The sequence below is a fragment of the Panthera onca genome, chromosome C1 (assembly GCF_046562875.1).
Source record: "Panthera onca isolate mPanOnc1 chromosome C1, mPanOnc1 haplotype 2, whole genome shotgun sequence".
Lineage (NCBI taxonomy): Eukaryota > Metazoa > Chordata > Mammalia > Carnivora > Felidae > Panthera > Panthera onca.
This window is the reverse complement of record NC_138346.1, coordinates 221,102,470-221,114,322: the sequence shown is the minus strand read 5'-3', so window position 1 is coordinate 221,114,322 and position 11,853 is coordinate 221,102,470. Positions and strand designations below refer to the sequence as shown.

Sequence of the window (11,853 nt, the reverse complement as noted above, 5' to 3'; positions counted from 1 at the left end):
AACACATCTGTCACATGCAGCCCCACCCGGGATCCTGGTCCTTCCCGCACCTGCCTGACCAAACTCTCTGTTCTCACCAAATCGCCCACCTCAAAAGCGCTAAGTGGAAGCCACCTAGCCACAAACGTTCCAAAATCATTGTACGGGCTTAAAAAAAAAAAAAGAAGCTGGGAGAAAAAGGCAACTATATTTTAAAGTAAATTCGTAAGATTCTTGTCACAAGTGTTTGTGTTTTCAGAGACCGAGCGTCCTCCGCTCGGAAGGGCAGGCACCCCCAGCCACTGGCCACCGGCAGCACATTCGAGCACGAGCTCCACCGCTCGGTCTTTAAGGAGGCGGCAGGAGCCACGTTACTTCCCACAGGTGTGGTGAGCCCGCAGGGCGCCACTGTGGTCCGTGCCCTCGCACAACGGCACCCGCTTCCCAGAAGTGACACGTGGCAGCACGTGGGGCCCCACGCACAGGGGTGGCCAGCCCGTGGCGCGCCTCGGGGGCTCCGGCCTGCTCTGGCACAACTTTGAGGAGCCTGGACCCGGGGCCCGAGGGCGGCAGGAGGGAGGGAGGCTTCCGGGAGGGGCGGGCGGCGGGGGGCTCGGGCTCAGAACTCCTCGTGCACGTTGCGGGCATAGTCCATCAGCTTGCTGCCCGTGAAGAACTCGCTGTACTTGAGGACCTCCTCGGGCTCCAGGTGGTGGTTCTGGTTCTCGTCGGCGATGGCGATCATCTGTTTGGCCTCGTTAAGGGCGTTGTACTCATTCATGGGGTCCATGTAGTCCTACGGTGGTCGCGGGCACCGCGTCAGCGCGGCCCTGGCCGCCAGGGACCCCCTGGCCCGCCCGCTCCCCGGCGGCACTGGGACCCCTGGACCTCAGGTGCCGCTGTCACAATGGCGCCCAAAGTCCGCACGTGGTGACACGGCTGAGAGCCCCCACCGAGGCGGACGCCCCCGCCCCACACGGACACCCGGTCAGCGAGGTCAGCACCTTGTGCCTCAGGCAGCAGCAGCAAGGCTGGAACCCTCTAACCAGCTACAAAGAGCAAGTCCTTGTTTAAACCCCACCCCCTCACCCCCCCAATGGCTGATAGCACAGAAGCAGCAGGAAGGGGATGGCAGCGTGTTCCTGAATGTTCTGGAAGGCACACACCAGGCTGGAAGTGGCTCAGGGCCAGGGAGCCTCGCCTGTGTGGGTGCAGGAGATTCACTGCCTCCCCGTCCTCGCCAGGGAGCCCCCACCACGGGAGGGAGGGAGGGGAGCTCTCTTGGAGCGCAAGAAGCTTTGAGTGGCCACCCGCAGCCTGGCAGTGGGGCGCGCGGGGCACGGACACAGGCGGAAACATGGACCAAATCAGCCACCGTTCGACCTGTGAACCACAGGTGTCCGTCCTCCAGCTATCAGCAAGGGAGCGGAGAATTCTGATGTGCGACGAACGAGTCATACAGCGATGGGGAAACAAGCCTACTCGGCACCAGTGAAAACACTTCGGGGGGAGATGGTGGGTTCCAACGTGGCCCACGGCCCCAGCATCCAGCCAGATGCCCACTGGGGAGCGGCTTCTTGGAGCCTCGAGAGGCCAAGACACCCAGACACGCCGACCAGGGGGCACCCCGACCAGGGGGCAGGCACAGGCACCCCGCTCGAATCCCCTCTGAGTGCCAAAGGCGACCAGGCTGGTGGGGTGGACCCCCACCCCCGAGGGAGCCCGCTTCTAGGTGCCACTAAGTGACCAAGTGACCGGCCCCAGCCGGACCGGTGCCGCCTTCCCTCCCACTGCAGTCCCACGGGAAGCCTCGGGGCCCTGAGCCCAACCCCAGAGGCGCCCCCACGCCCCCCACCACCTGCGCTCACCTCCAGCTCCGCCATGGTCACGATCCCATCATGGTTGGCGTCGATTAGCTCCTCAAACTCCTTTTTCCGGTCTCTGACCCAACTGTCATCGATGTCCTGGCCCTGCTGGTTCTCCACCGTGCCCGCGGGCAGAGAGATGAACTCAGGCAGCGAGAGCTGCTTGTCACCGTCCTGGTCTGCAGGACAGAGGTGTGGACACTCAGACCCCAAGTGAGCACGGGACCACCCAGGCCCACCCAGAAGAAAGTCCATCAGACAGGTCTGCTGCCAAATTTTCAGCCTAAAGCAGAACAGGTGCGTCTCGAAACAGGTGCCCAGGAGCCCGGTGGAAGTCAGACGGCCCAGGGCAAGTCCTGGCCTTCCCTCACCAGGTGGCCACACAGCCTCCGAGACCCCCAGGCTGACCCCTGACGGGAGAGTCGCTGCAGGTGCCAGTGGGCCCCGCCCTCCAGCCCAGCTGCCCCTACCCCCACCCCCACCCCGGGGGCACCAGGGCCTCCGGCCAGGCCTCACCCAGGTCCCGGACAATCTCCTTGACCATGAACTTGAGCATGCCACGGCTGTGCTCGGGGTGAAGGAACGACAGGAACTCGTCCTCAGTCAGCAGCAGATCCGAGGGGGGGTTGTCCGCCTGGTACCAACGGTCCTTGAGGTTCTCCAGGACTTCCTGTGCTGAGAGAGGCACCTCTGTGAGGACCCAGGCCCCCACGGCACCTGCACGCACCAGGAAAGCTCTGAGGTGTGCTGCCCGCAGAGGAGGGCCGGCTCAGGACGCTGCGGTAAGCGAGGCCTAGCGCCCCTCCCCCGAAGGAGAGCTCGGCCCTCAGGGAGGCAGAGGGGGCAAAGCCCCCAGACAGACACAGACCCTCCCAAGACACAGACACAGGTCCCACAAGACACACACACATATGCCCCTGGACACAGATCCTCCCCACCAAATACAGGGGCTGACCCTCCTCCAGACACGGCCCCCGCCCCAGCTCACTACTGCTGTTTGCTCCTCGGGAGAAATGGAAAAGCACGGTGGAGGCTGACTCACCCTCCCCGCGCACCTACAGGAACAAAGCATAACCTTGTTCTTTTCCATCTGTTTCACGTGCGCCTTACACGGAGGGCAGGGCTCTGGAGGAAAACCCAGCTTCCAGATATGACTCAAGCATCCCCCGCACACTCTTGCCCCACCCCCGCTCTCCTTCCGTGGGAAGGCCCGCGGCCTCGCAGGCTCAAGGACCGTCCAGCTGGAGGCCAGGCGAGCAGGAAGGGTTCAGGCGGGAGGTGTGTCCGCACCGCACCACCGTCACCAGGAACAGGGACTCCCAGGCCTTGGCACATCACGACAGGGGAGACGGCTGCATCCCACACGGTACCCGTCGCCTCAAGTCTTAGCGCCTTCTGATGAACACAAGATCCCACGGTGGCCTACCCTGAATGGCGAATCCACTTAAAGGGAGGTGGGGCGACTGGCTCCCTCCTGCCCGTGTGCGGGGCCGAGAGGAACAGGGGTCAGCACACACTCGCCTGCAGGCTGTCAACAGCACCTGACCTGGAAAAAGGTCTGTGCGGCCAAAACCACTTAAGGGTCTTGAGACGAGGTCACCAGGCACTTAAGGTGGGCCCTGAAGCCAACAGCAGGACTCCCGGCACGAAGACGACACACAGAGACTGCGGCAACGTGACCACAAGCAGGGACAAGGAGGGAGGCCGGGAGGGAGGGAGGCCCATGAGCCCACAGGCACCTGCCGAGTGAGGGTCCCCCGAGGAGGCAGACCACCACGTGCGGACCCCCAAGCCTACCTCTCAGCCCCTGCCCACCCCACCCCGGCCTCCGAGACCCTCGGCGCCCCTCCTCACCTGCAGTGCCCCACCGACACTAAAGAAGGGAACAGGGGCCTTGAAGACACGTGCTGAGGTGACAGAACTCACACCCCTGGAGGACAGCCCTGACCCCAGACACGGCCAAAGGAAAGGCGCTGAAGACAGACTAGCTCCCGAGAGCAGGCAGGGACGGGGGGCCTGCAGCCCACACCCCAGCGGCCACCCCAGAAGCTGATGCCAAATCACCAATGCTGGCAAGAGGGCAGAGGCCCCCCAGGATGCCCAGACACCTCCAAATTACACCTTCAGGGAACAGCCGGAACCACAGGACAAACCGTGGGAACACAAAACACAAACAGATATGAAAAAGGCAAACAACCATTTCAGAAAAAAACAGTAACATCCAAGGCACAGGGTTTAAAAAGGACAGAACTAAAATACTGGATGACGTCCTGGGAAGTGGGAAAGGCCGACTGGCGTCGGAGCGCATTCAGGAGCCTCCTCAGTGTTTAACTTGAGACTCTGCTAAGTTACACGTGCTCCAGGAACAGACTGAGCAGGAAAAGTAAAGGCATGAGACATTAACGAGGTGCCCGTGACAGGTGACCCCCAAGGAGACAGCCGGAAGGCTGGGAACTCAGACACTACCAGACCCTGCAAGAAAAGGAAACTACAGACTGGTGTCTCTCATGCAAAAATGCCCCACATCGCCTGGGTGGCTCAGTCAGTTGAGCGTATGACTTCAGCTTAGGTCACGATCTCACAGCTTGTGAGTTCGAGCCCCATGTCGGGCTCTGTGCTGACAGCTCGGAGCCTGGAGCCTGCTTCGGATTCTGTGTCTCCCTCTCTCTCTGCCCCTAACCCACGCACATTCTGTCTCTGTCTCCCTCAAAAATAAACATTAGAAAAAAAATTTTTTTTAAATGCCCCGCAAAATATCAGCAAATTGAATCCAAAAACACAAGAATTATATCCTACGACCAAGTGGGAGTTACCCCAAGTATGCATGGCTGGTTCAACATCCAAAAATCAATTAATGTAACCATCACATCAACAGGATGAGGAAGAAAAACCACATGACCCTATCAACACAGAAAAAGCATTACACAGAATCCAACACCCATTTATGATCCAAACTTCCAGCAAACCAGGAACAGATTAGAATTTCCTCAACTTGACAAAGAACACCTACAAAAAACCTACAGCTCACGTCATGCTGAATGGTGAGAAACTTGACACTTTGCCTCGAAGATCAGAACAAGAAAAAGATGCTTTTCAACACTGTACTGGAAGTTCCAGCCAACGCAGTAAGATAAGAAAAGGAAATTAAAGGGGCGCCTGGGTGGCTCAGTCGGTTAAGCGGCTGACTCTTGATTTTGGCTCAGGTCATGATCTCGAGGTTTAGGAGTCTGAGCCCTGCATCAGGCTCTGTGCTGGCAGCACAGAGCCCACTTCAGACCCTCTGCCCCACGCCCACCGCCCTCCCCACATCTGTGTGTGCGTTCTCTCTCTAAAGTAAACACACATTACAAAATAAAGAAATAAACTTTAAAAATTAGTTAAAAACAAAAAAGAAAAAAGGGAAGTTAAAGATACCCAGATTGGGAAGGAGGAAATAAACGGTCTTGGCTCACAGATGTCACAATTGCCTGTAGAGAAAATCCGGAAGAGCTGACAAAGACTCCTGGAGCCACTAGGCAATCGTATCAAGACCACAGGACGAAGGTTAACGCAGAAAGGCCATCACTTCCCTGCACACCCGCACGGAACACGGGGAATCGGGATTAAAGACTAAAGGGGTGGGGCGCCTGGGTGGCGCAGTCGGTTAAGCGTCCGACTTCAGCCAGGTCACGATCTCACGGTCCGTGAGTTCGAGCCCCGCGTCAGGCTCTGGGCTGATGGCTCAGAGCCTGGAGCCTGTTTCCGATTCTGTGTCTCCCTCTCTCTCTCTGTCCCTCCCCCGTTCATGCTCTGTCTCTCTCTGTCCCACAAATAAATAAAAAAACGTTGAAAAAAAAATTAAAAAAAAAAAAAAAAAAAAAAGACTAAAGGGAAAATCAAACAGAGAGAAGGTACGGCTGCAGTCCCGACACAGGACACAGGGGTCCAGGCCTAGATACACAAACACTGGCACAGACAAGAGGGCCCACCGTTCATCTGGAGACACAACAGCAGTGAACACCTGTGGCCCAGGGGACACAGCGGCACCCTTCACAAAGCAGAGGCCACCAGCACGCTCACCAGCACAGCCGGCGGACACGTGAGAGACCGTGTCACAGGCAGAAAGATGCCGCAGAGAAACTCCCACGCTTGCGCATCCACCAAGAGAAGACACCATGGGACAAGGGTGGGGACGGTGACCCACTGAGTGGAGGAGGAACAGGATATGCTGGGCCCCGCAGGGGCCCCCAGGTGGGACGGGGTGGCGGAGCAGAAGGCAGTCACTAGGGAAAGGCGCCAGTGTTCTCCGGCCGCGCTCTAGAACTTGGCCAACACCCTAGTGCACCGAGTTTCTGTCCCTGAGGTTTTAAAGGCATGTTTGTGAAAGGCTGAGGGGGCGGGCAGAGTTCTGCGCCCCACCTGCCTCACCCTGCGGGCCCTCCTCCTGGCCCAGACCCGCCCTCTCCCCGGCTGGGGTCCCCCTCACGGGCTTGTGGCAGGGCCTGGGCGCTCACTCTCCTCGTCGACCTTCAGCTCCTCGCCATTCTTCATCTTCTCCTCGACTTCTTTCTCGTTGTGCCCTTTGCTCACCAAAAACTTCACCTTATACTCGTCCCACGACACACGGCCTAGAAGCAAAGACCAACCGTTAGGGTGTTTGACGACGGACAGTTTTACAAAGACGTGAGCAGTGGAGCCTGGCCGGCACCGTCAGTTAAGTGTCTGACTCTCGGTTCCAGCTCAGGTCGCCATCCCATGGCTCGTGAGTTCAAGCCCCGCTGAGCCGTCAGCACAGAGCCTGCTGGGGGTTCTGTCTCTCTCTCTCTCTGCCCCTCCTCACTTGCGCAATCTCTCTCAAAATAAATAAGCGAACTTAAGAGAAATGGTAAAGGATGAATACGCGAGAAGAGGTACGTAACCGTTTCCAGACGTCAAGCAACTGAAGGAGCAGAAGCAGGGGAGCGGCCGGAACCCGGCCCGGAGCCCCGGCCCGCCCCCTGCGCCCCGCCCTGCCCTCACCGGCGGAGGACACGGGAGCCGGGAGGGCGGTCTCGCGGGCAGCGTCGGCGGGCGCCCCCACCCCCCGCCCCTGCCCTCTGCGCACCGCCCCCTCCCGGCGGCCTGAGCCCTGCCGGCCGTACCGTCGCCGTCGGGGTCCACGGCATGGAAGTGCACCCTGCTCTCTTCGATGGCCTCCCGGAAGTGCTCTGCCGTCTTCTCCATGATCCAGTGCTGCATCTCCTTGGCGCTGATCCTCCGGTCGGTGTTCACGTCGACCCTGCGGGCAGAGGGGCAGTGTCACACGAGGCCTCTGGAACCCGGCAGCACAGGTGGACCGACGGACACGAGGGTGGCTGGCAGGGCTCCACCGCCGTGAACAGGGACACGCTGGGGTGGATGGACTGGGACCCTGCTCGCGGCAGATGCCGAGGCCCGAACCAGAGCCGCGAAGCCAGAGCGGGGTCGCGCCTCGTACGCGGGTGCAGACGGCCAGCTGATGAAGCAGACGGGTAGCTGAGGCGCAAGCACGTGTCCACGTGTGTGCGTGGGCCAGCACGCCCCCGTGCAAACACGAGTCAGCGATGCTCACGCATATGCACCGCCTAGTGCACGCAAGTGCACACATATTAGCACGTGTGTGCGTGAGTTAACACACCTACGTATACACACGTTGGTACGCACGCACATGTTATCTGACTGCGTCCGCCAACAAGACCTCAGGCCGTGACATCTGCAGCAAGACGCACACCAGTGCCCGGATCTTGGCTTCTAAACGCCATCCTCCGGTAAAAGACACCAGGGCTCCTTGGAGACGTGGCTGCCGCTACGGCTGAGGCGGGCACACGACGAGATGAACCCGGAGCCCCCGGCAGGGCCACAAAGTAAGGCGGTGCCCCCGAAACAAGCAAATGAAAGAACCCCCAACGGCCAGGGCACAACAACACAGTGCGGGGCTGGACCCCAAGTACACGACACACATCCACGAGTCCCTGCTGGTGGAGGGGACCGCTGATAAACGTGAGCACGTGGGGGAGACAGAACTCCTCCCTCCAGAATTCCAAATACTACAGCGGTTCTTCCCCGCCGCCCCCCGCCCCCCCCCCCCTGGTCCCGGGAGGGAGGACAACTTCGTCCCCAGCCCCGCAGGGAGACCGCCTCACTGAGTGGCTGCTGCCCAGGAAGACAGGAGGGATGCCCGGCAGGCACCACCCGAACCAGGTGACCGGCCAACAGGACCCCCTGATAGGATGTGACAAGAGGGCCACCTCACCTCTGGGGTGTCCTTTCCCCAAGCCACAAACCCTTCTGACCATGAGAAAACACAAGAGACAAACCCGAAACGAGGGACATTCGACACAACACCTGTGCGGTCCTCCTCAAAACTGTCAAGGTCATGACAAAGCGAGACAGACAGCCACCCCTCAGAGAGACTGACGGGCAGCCAGCGTGTGAGCCCACGGACACTGTCCTCCCAGGTGGCAATGCGGCTGCCGGTCTGGTTTTCTGCACTTCAGGTGATGTGACCTTAGCATCGTGACCCCTGAGCAAGCGCCCGCCTCTCCACGCCGCAGGCCCCTCGTGGCTCCAGGCACACAGGCCAGCGGGCGCCCAGGTGTGGCCCGGAAGGCCCCCACCCCCACATGGACATCCGCACACCCGGCCCTCAGAGCCCCGCCCGGTGTGAGATGCGGGTGGGGCCCAACCCCCAAGGGGCTCTGAGCACACGCCAGCCCTCACGGCCCCGGCCTGGCTGTGGCACCAGACTGCTCGGTATCGCTCTGTACCCACACCCACCTATGTGCCAACCAGCTAAAGAACTAACCCTCGACACTTACGGTGTGCGCACAGCAGGAAAGAGTCCCACCTCCCCACTGCGCGCCTTGCTCCTTCGGAACCTCGCTCCGGTGTCACGCACCTGCTCCCGGCACTGAGTCTCTGGACGACATCCCACCCTCTCTGGATTCTGCCCCATTGCCATCACCTGTCCAGCAGGCCCTGCCTGGCCCCTCTGGGGCCCCTTCCTCCCAGAGCCCTAGGCCCATCCACCAGACCCTCCAGGCCCCCGAACACGCAAAAGTGCCAAGGGCTCTAAGGCACAGAAGCCAGGCCAGGAAGAACCCACTGCTGCTTCAACAGCTGAGTTTGAACCTGTTTGGATGGAAGATCTCACAACAGGCAAGACATTCACAGGTTCAAAGTTCCCAGGGACCCCATCAGGGCCCTCAGGGACCCCAGAGACCCCAGGGACCTCAGGACCCAGGGTGGGGCCACCCTCTCTCCCGAGAACGCCCAGGGCAGGCCTGGGTAGATCCCCTGGACCGGGTTTTTAGCCCAAAGACTGGCTGTGGGCATACACTTCGCCCCTGGCCCACCAAGTGGTGCAGCCCACCCTCCCCAGGCTGCCGGGAAGGCGGTTCTCAGTGTAAGGATGGGTACTCCCAACAGACTCCTGGGAAGAGCCCAGCGCCCTCTGCGTGAGCTGGCCGAATCACGAGCAGCGCCCACCTCTGTCCTCGGTCTCGGCCAGCCCACCGACGGACTGCCCCCAGCGGGCAGCCCACCTGCTGCTCCCCCTGCCCCCACCCCCACCCCCTGCGCCCAGAGCACCTCACACCAGCGGGCCTCCGGGATCCACATCGCTCACCAACACCCATCCAGGGAAACCCCATCAGGGCACCACGGAGAGGAAAGAACGGGCACGCCAACCTTGCTGCCTCCTGTGGGTCGGCCTCCATCTGACCGCCAAGAAGGAGCCACCTGCCACTGGTGGCTCAGTCCCCAGCTTTCCTCTGCTCACTGGAAGCAGCAAAGCTCACTCCGGACGACAGTGATAAAATCTGTACGCTGGACGAGGCTCTGATGCACAGCTGACCGTCTCCGTCCTCCAGGGCGGCGTCTGAGGGGGCCGTGCGGGAAAGCGATGCCCTCTCTCGCCACAGCCTTCTGGCGGCTTCTCCTTTCTCCTCACCTCTGAACCCCCCAGGCCCTGGTCTGGCCACGGTCCTCTCTCTGGATCTGTCACCCAGCGCCCAGACTTGGCCTTCGACGCCGAGGACAGATGCACGCCTGCTGGCTGCTCCCCCTCGGCCCCGCCGAGGGACCGGGGCTCCTGACGTCTCCGCTCGGCCTGCAGGAGCATCCCACCCGCCCGTCCTTCCTTGCCTCCACCTGCGGCCGCCCGGTCTCCTCCCACCCACCCACGGGCAAAACCCACCACGCCCCTCAGCCCCGCTGCCCTCCACCTGTGCTCCGCCCTCATCCCACCCCGTCCCGTCCCGCGAGCAGACGGCAAGCACACAGCAAGTCCCGGGACTTCGTTCTCACCATGCCTGGGAAAGCGGGGTTTCTCAACACCCCCTTTCACAGACAAGGAAGCTGAGGCTAGTGGGCTCAGGAAACAAAGCCCAGTCCAACTGCCCGGGGCCTCCTCCTGAGCTCAGGCCCCAGCCGCGAGGCCCCTCACCTCCCTCGGAGGTTCCAAAGCCCCCAGGCCACGTGACCTCTGTGTGTGCTTGCAGCCAGCGCGTGTGGCCTGTGTGCGTGTCCACGGCCCGTGTGACACCTGTGTGCGCTCAGAGCGGCTCCCACAAGAGAGTCGGCCCCACGTCCCAGCTCCTCTCAGTCTCTCTCCCGGAACCAAGAGCCACGAATCCTGGGTCCTGGCACAAGACTGTGCCACCACGTCACCAATACCGTGGGAGCCCGGAACTCACCAGGCACGTGCTGAGGCACTGGGCCCCTGACACCTGGGGACCCCACCCAGCCCCAGCACGCGACCCACCTGGGTTTGGGCCACAGTACGTGCCGGGTGAGCAAATCAGTCGGACTCTAACAGCCCCCCACCCCCCAGGCCTGGGCGCCTACTTGGAAAAGATGACCATCAGCTTCCTCCTGCTCCTCCGTGGCTCCGCGTCCTCCTCGAACCCGTCTGTGTCCTTCCCCAGGAAGACCTCCTGGTGGAAGTCTTTGTTGAGGTGCCCGTCCATCTCCAGCTTCACCCCATTCAGGTGGTCCGGAGGCAGGATCTCCCGCTCCTCCCTGTTGCCTGCCCTCTCCCGAGCGGATGAGTGGTTGGCAGGCCGGGCAGACACATCCATCAGCAGGATGACCCCCAAGAGCCAGAGGCAGTGAGACGCCAGGCCACGGAGGGAAGCCCGCCTGGACGCCATGGCCACCTGGGTCCGGACTTCGGGATGTCCCGCAAGTGTGGCCAGGAGCTGGGGAGAGAGGGGCGGGACAGGTGAGGAAGCGAGGCCTGGGGTCACAGCCTTCCGCCACCCCAGACGCTGCAGAAGGCCAACCGCCCATGGCTGCCGGACCCCAACGTTAATGGTCTACGAAGAGAACACAGCCATCGTCCAGGGGAGCCTCAGCAAATACTTCACTGAAGAAGCGTTTACTTGCGACGTGAAACAGAAGCTCTGGGTTGATGGGTTCCGGACTGGACGTGCTACTTTTTCCTTTTCCAAAGATGCTGGGTTTCCGGCCCTTCTCCCTCCTACTCACGTAAAGCTGCCCCATCTCAAGGGCTGCCCAGCACCACTAAACCTGCCCCTTTTCAATGCCTACAGCAGGTGTTCCCAAAACAGTCTCTCTCCACCCCTCCCACCATCGACACTGACCCCAGGGACGTGGTAATTCACTCTCCGAATCCCAATTCAGTATTTGTGAGCTCTGTGAACTTGGCTAAGCTACCTGACCTCCCCTGCCTCAGTTTCCCCGATGTAACAGGAACACCCAGCAGCCCCTCCCCCACCCCGAGGCTTTGTGAGAGCTGAGCCTGGTGCCAGTGCAAATGCCCAAACCCGCCCAGCAGGGCACCAGCCCCTTCCCACCTTCCCACCCCGTGACCTCTGCAGATGCGCGCACACGTACACAAACACATGCATACACGCACATGCGTGCACAAGACAGATACGCGTAAGTGTGCTTATGTCCATGCCCACGCATGTACAGGTGTTTGTGCATACACACTTACACGTGTGCACCCACATATACGTGCACGTGTGTGCACACATCCTTGCTCGTG

General features: G+C 61.0%; 1 protein-coding gene across 1 annotated transcript; it reads right to left on the bottom strand.

Moving 5' to 3' along the window:
• Nucleotides 1-168: 168 nt before the first annotated feature.
• SDF4 (stromal cell derived factor 4) lies at nucleotides 169-10,993 on the bottom strand. The gene is made up of 6 exons (XM_060624004.3): nucleotides 10,689-10,993; nucleotides 6,965-7,101; nucleotides 6,338-6,451; nucleotides 2,361-2,519; nucleotides 1,848-2,023; nucleotides 169-775 (listed from the first exon to the last, which is right to left on the bottom strand). Exons 1-6 carry the CDS (start codon nucleotides 10,991-10,993, stop codon nucleotides 599-601), a joined length of 1,068 nt encoding a protein of 355 aa, XP_060479987.1. The 3' UTR covers nucleotides 169-598.
• Between the last annotated feature and the right edge of the window lie 860 nt (nucleotides 10,994-11,853).

Bases quoted from the DNA above. Each gene is read 5' to 3' on its own strand.
- SDF4 (XM_060624004.3), bottom strand. From the start codon at position 10,993: ATGGCGTCCAGGCGGGCTTCCCTCCGTGGCCTGGCGTCTCACTGCCTC. The intron at 7,102-10,688 runs GTAGGCGCCCAG...CTCTGCCCGCAG, and splicing joins CTGATGGTCATCTTTTCCAA to GGTCGACGTGAACACCGACC. The intron at 2,024-2,360 runs GTGAGGCCTGGC...TCTGTCCTGCAG, and splicing joins GGAGATTGTCCGGGACCTGG to ACCAGGACGGTGACAAGCAG.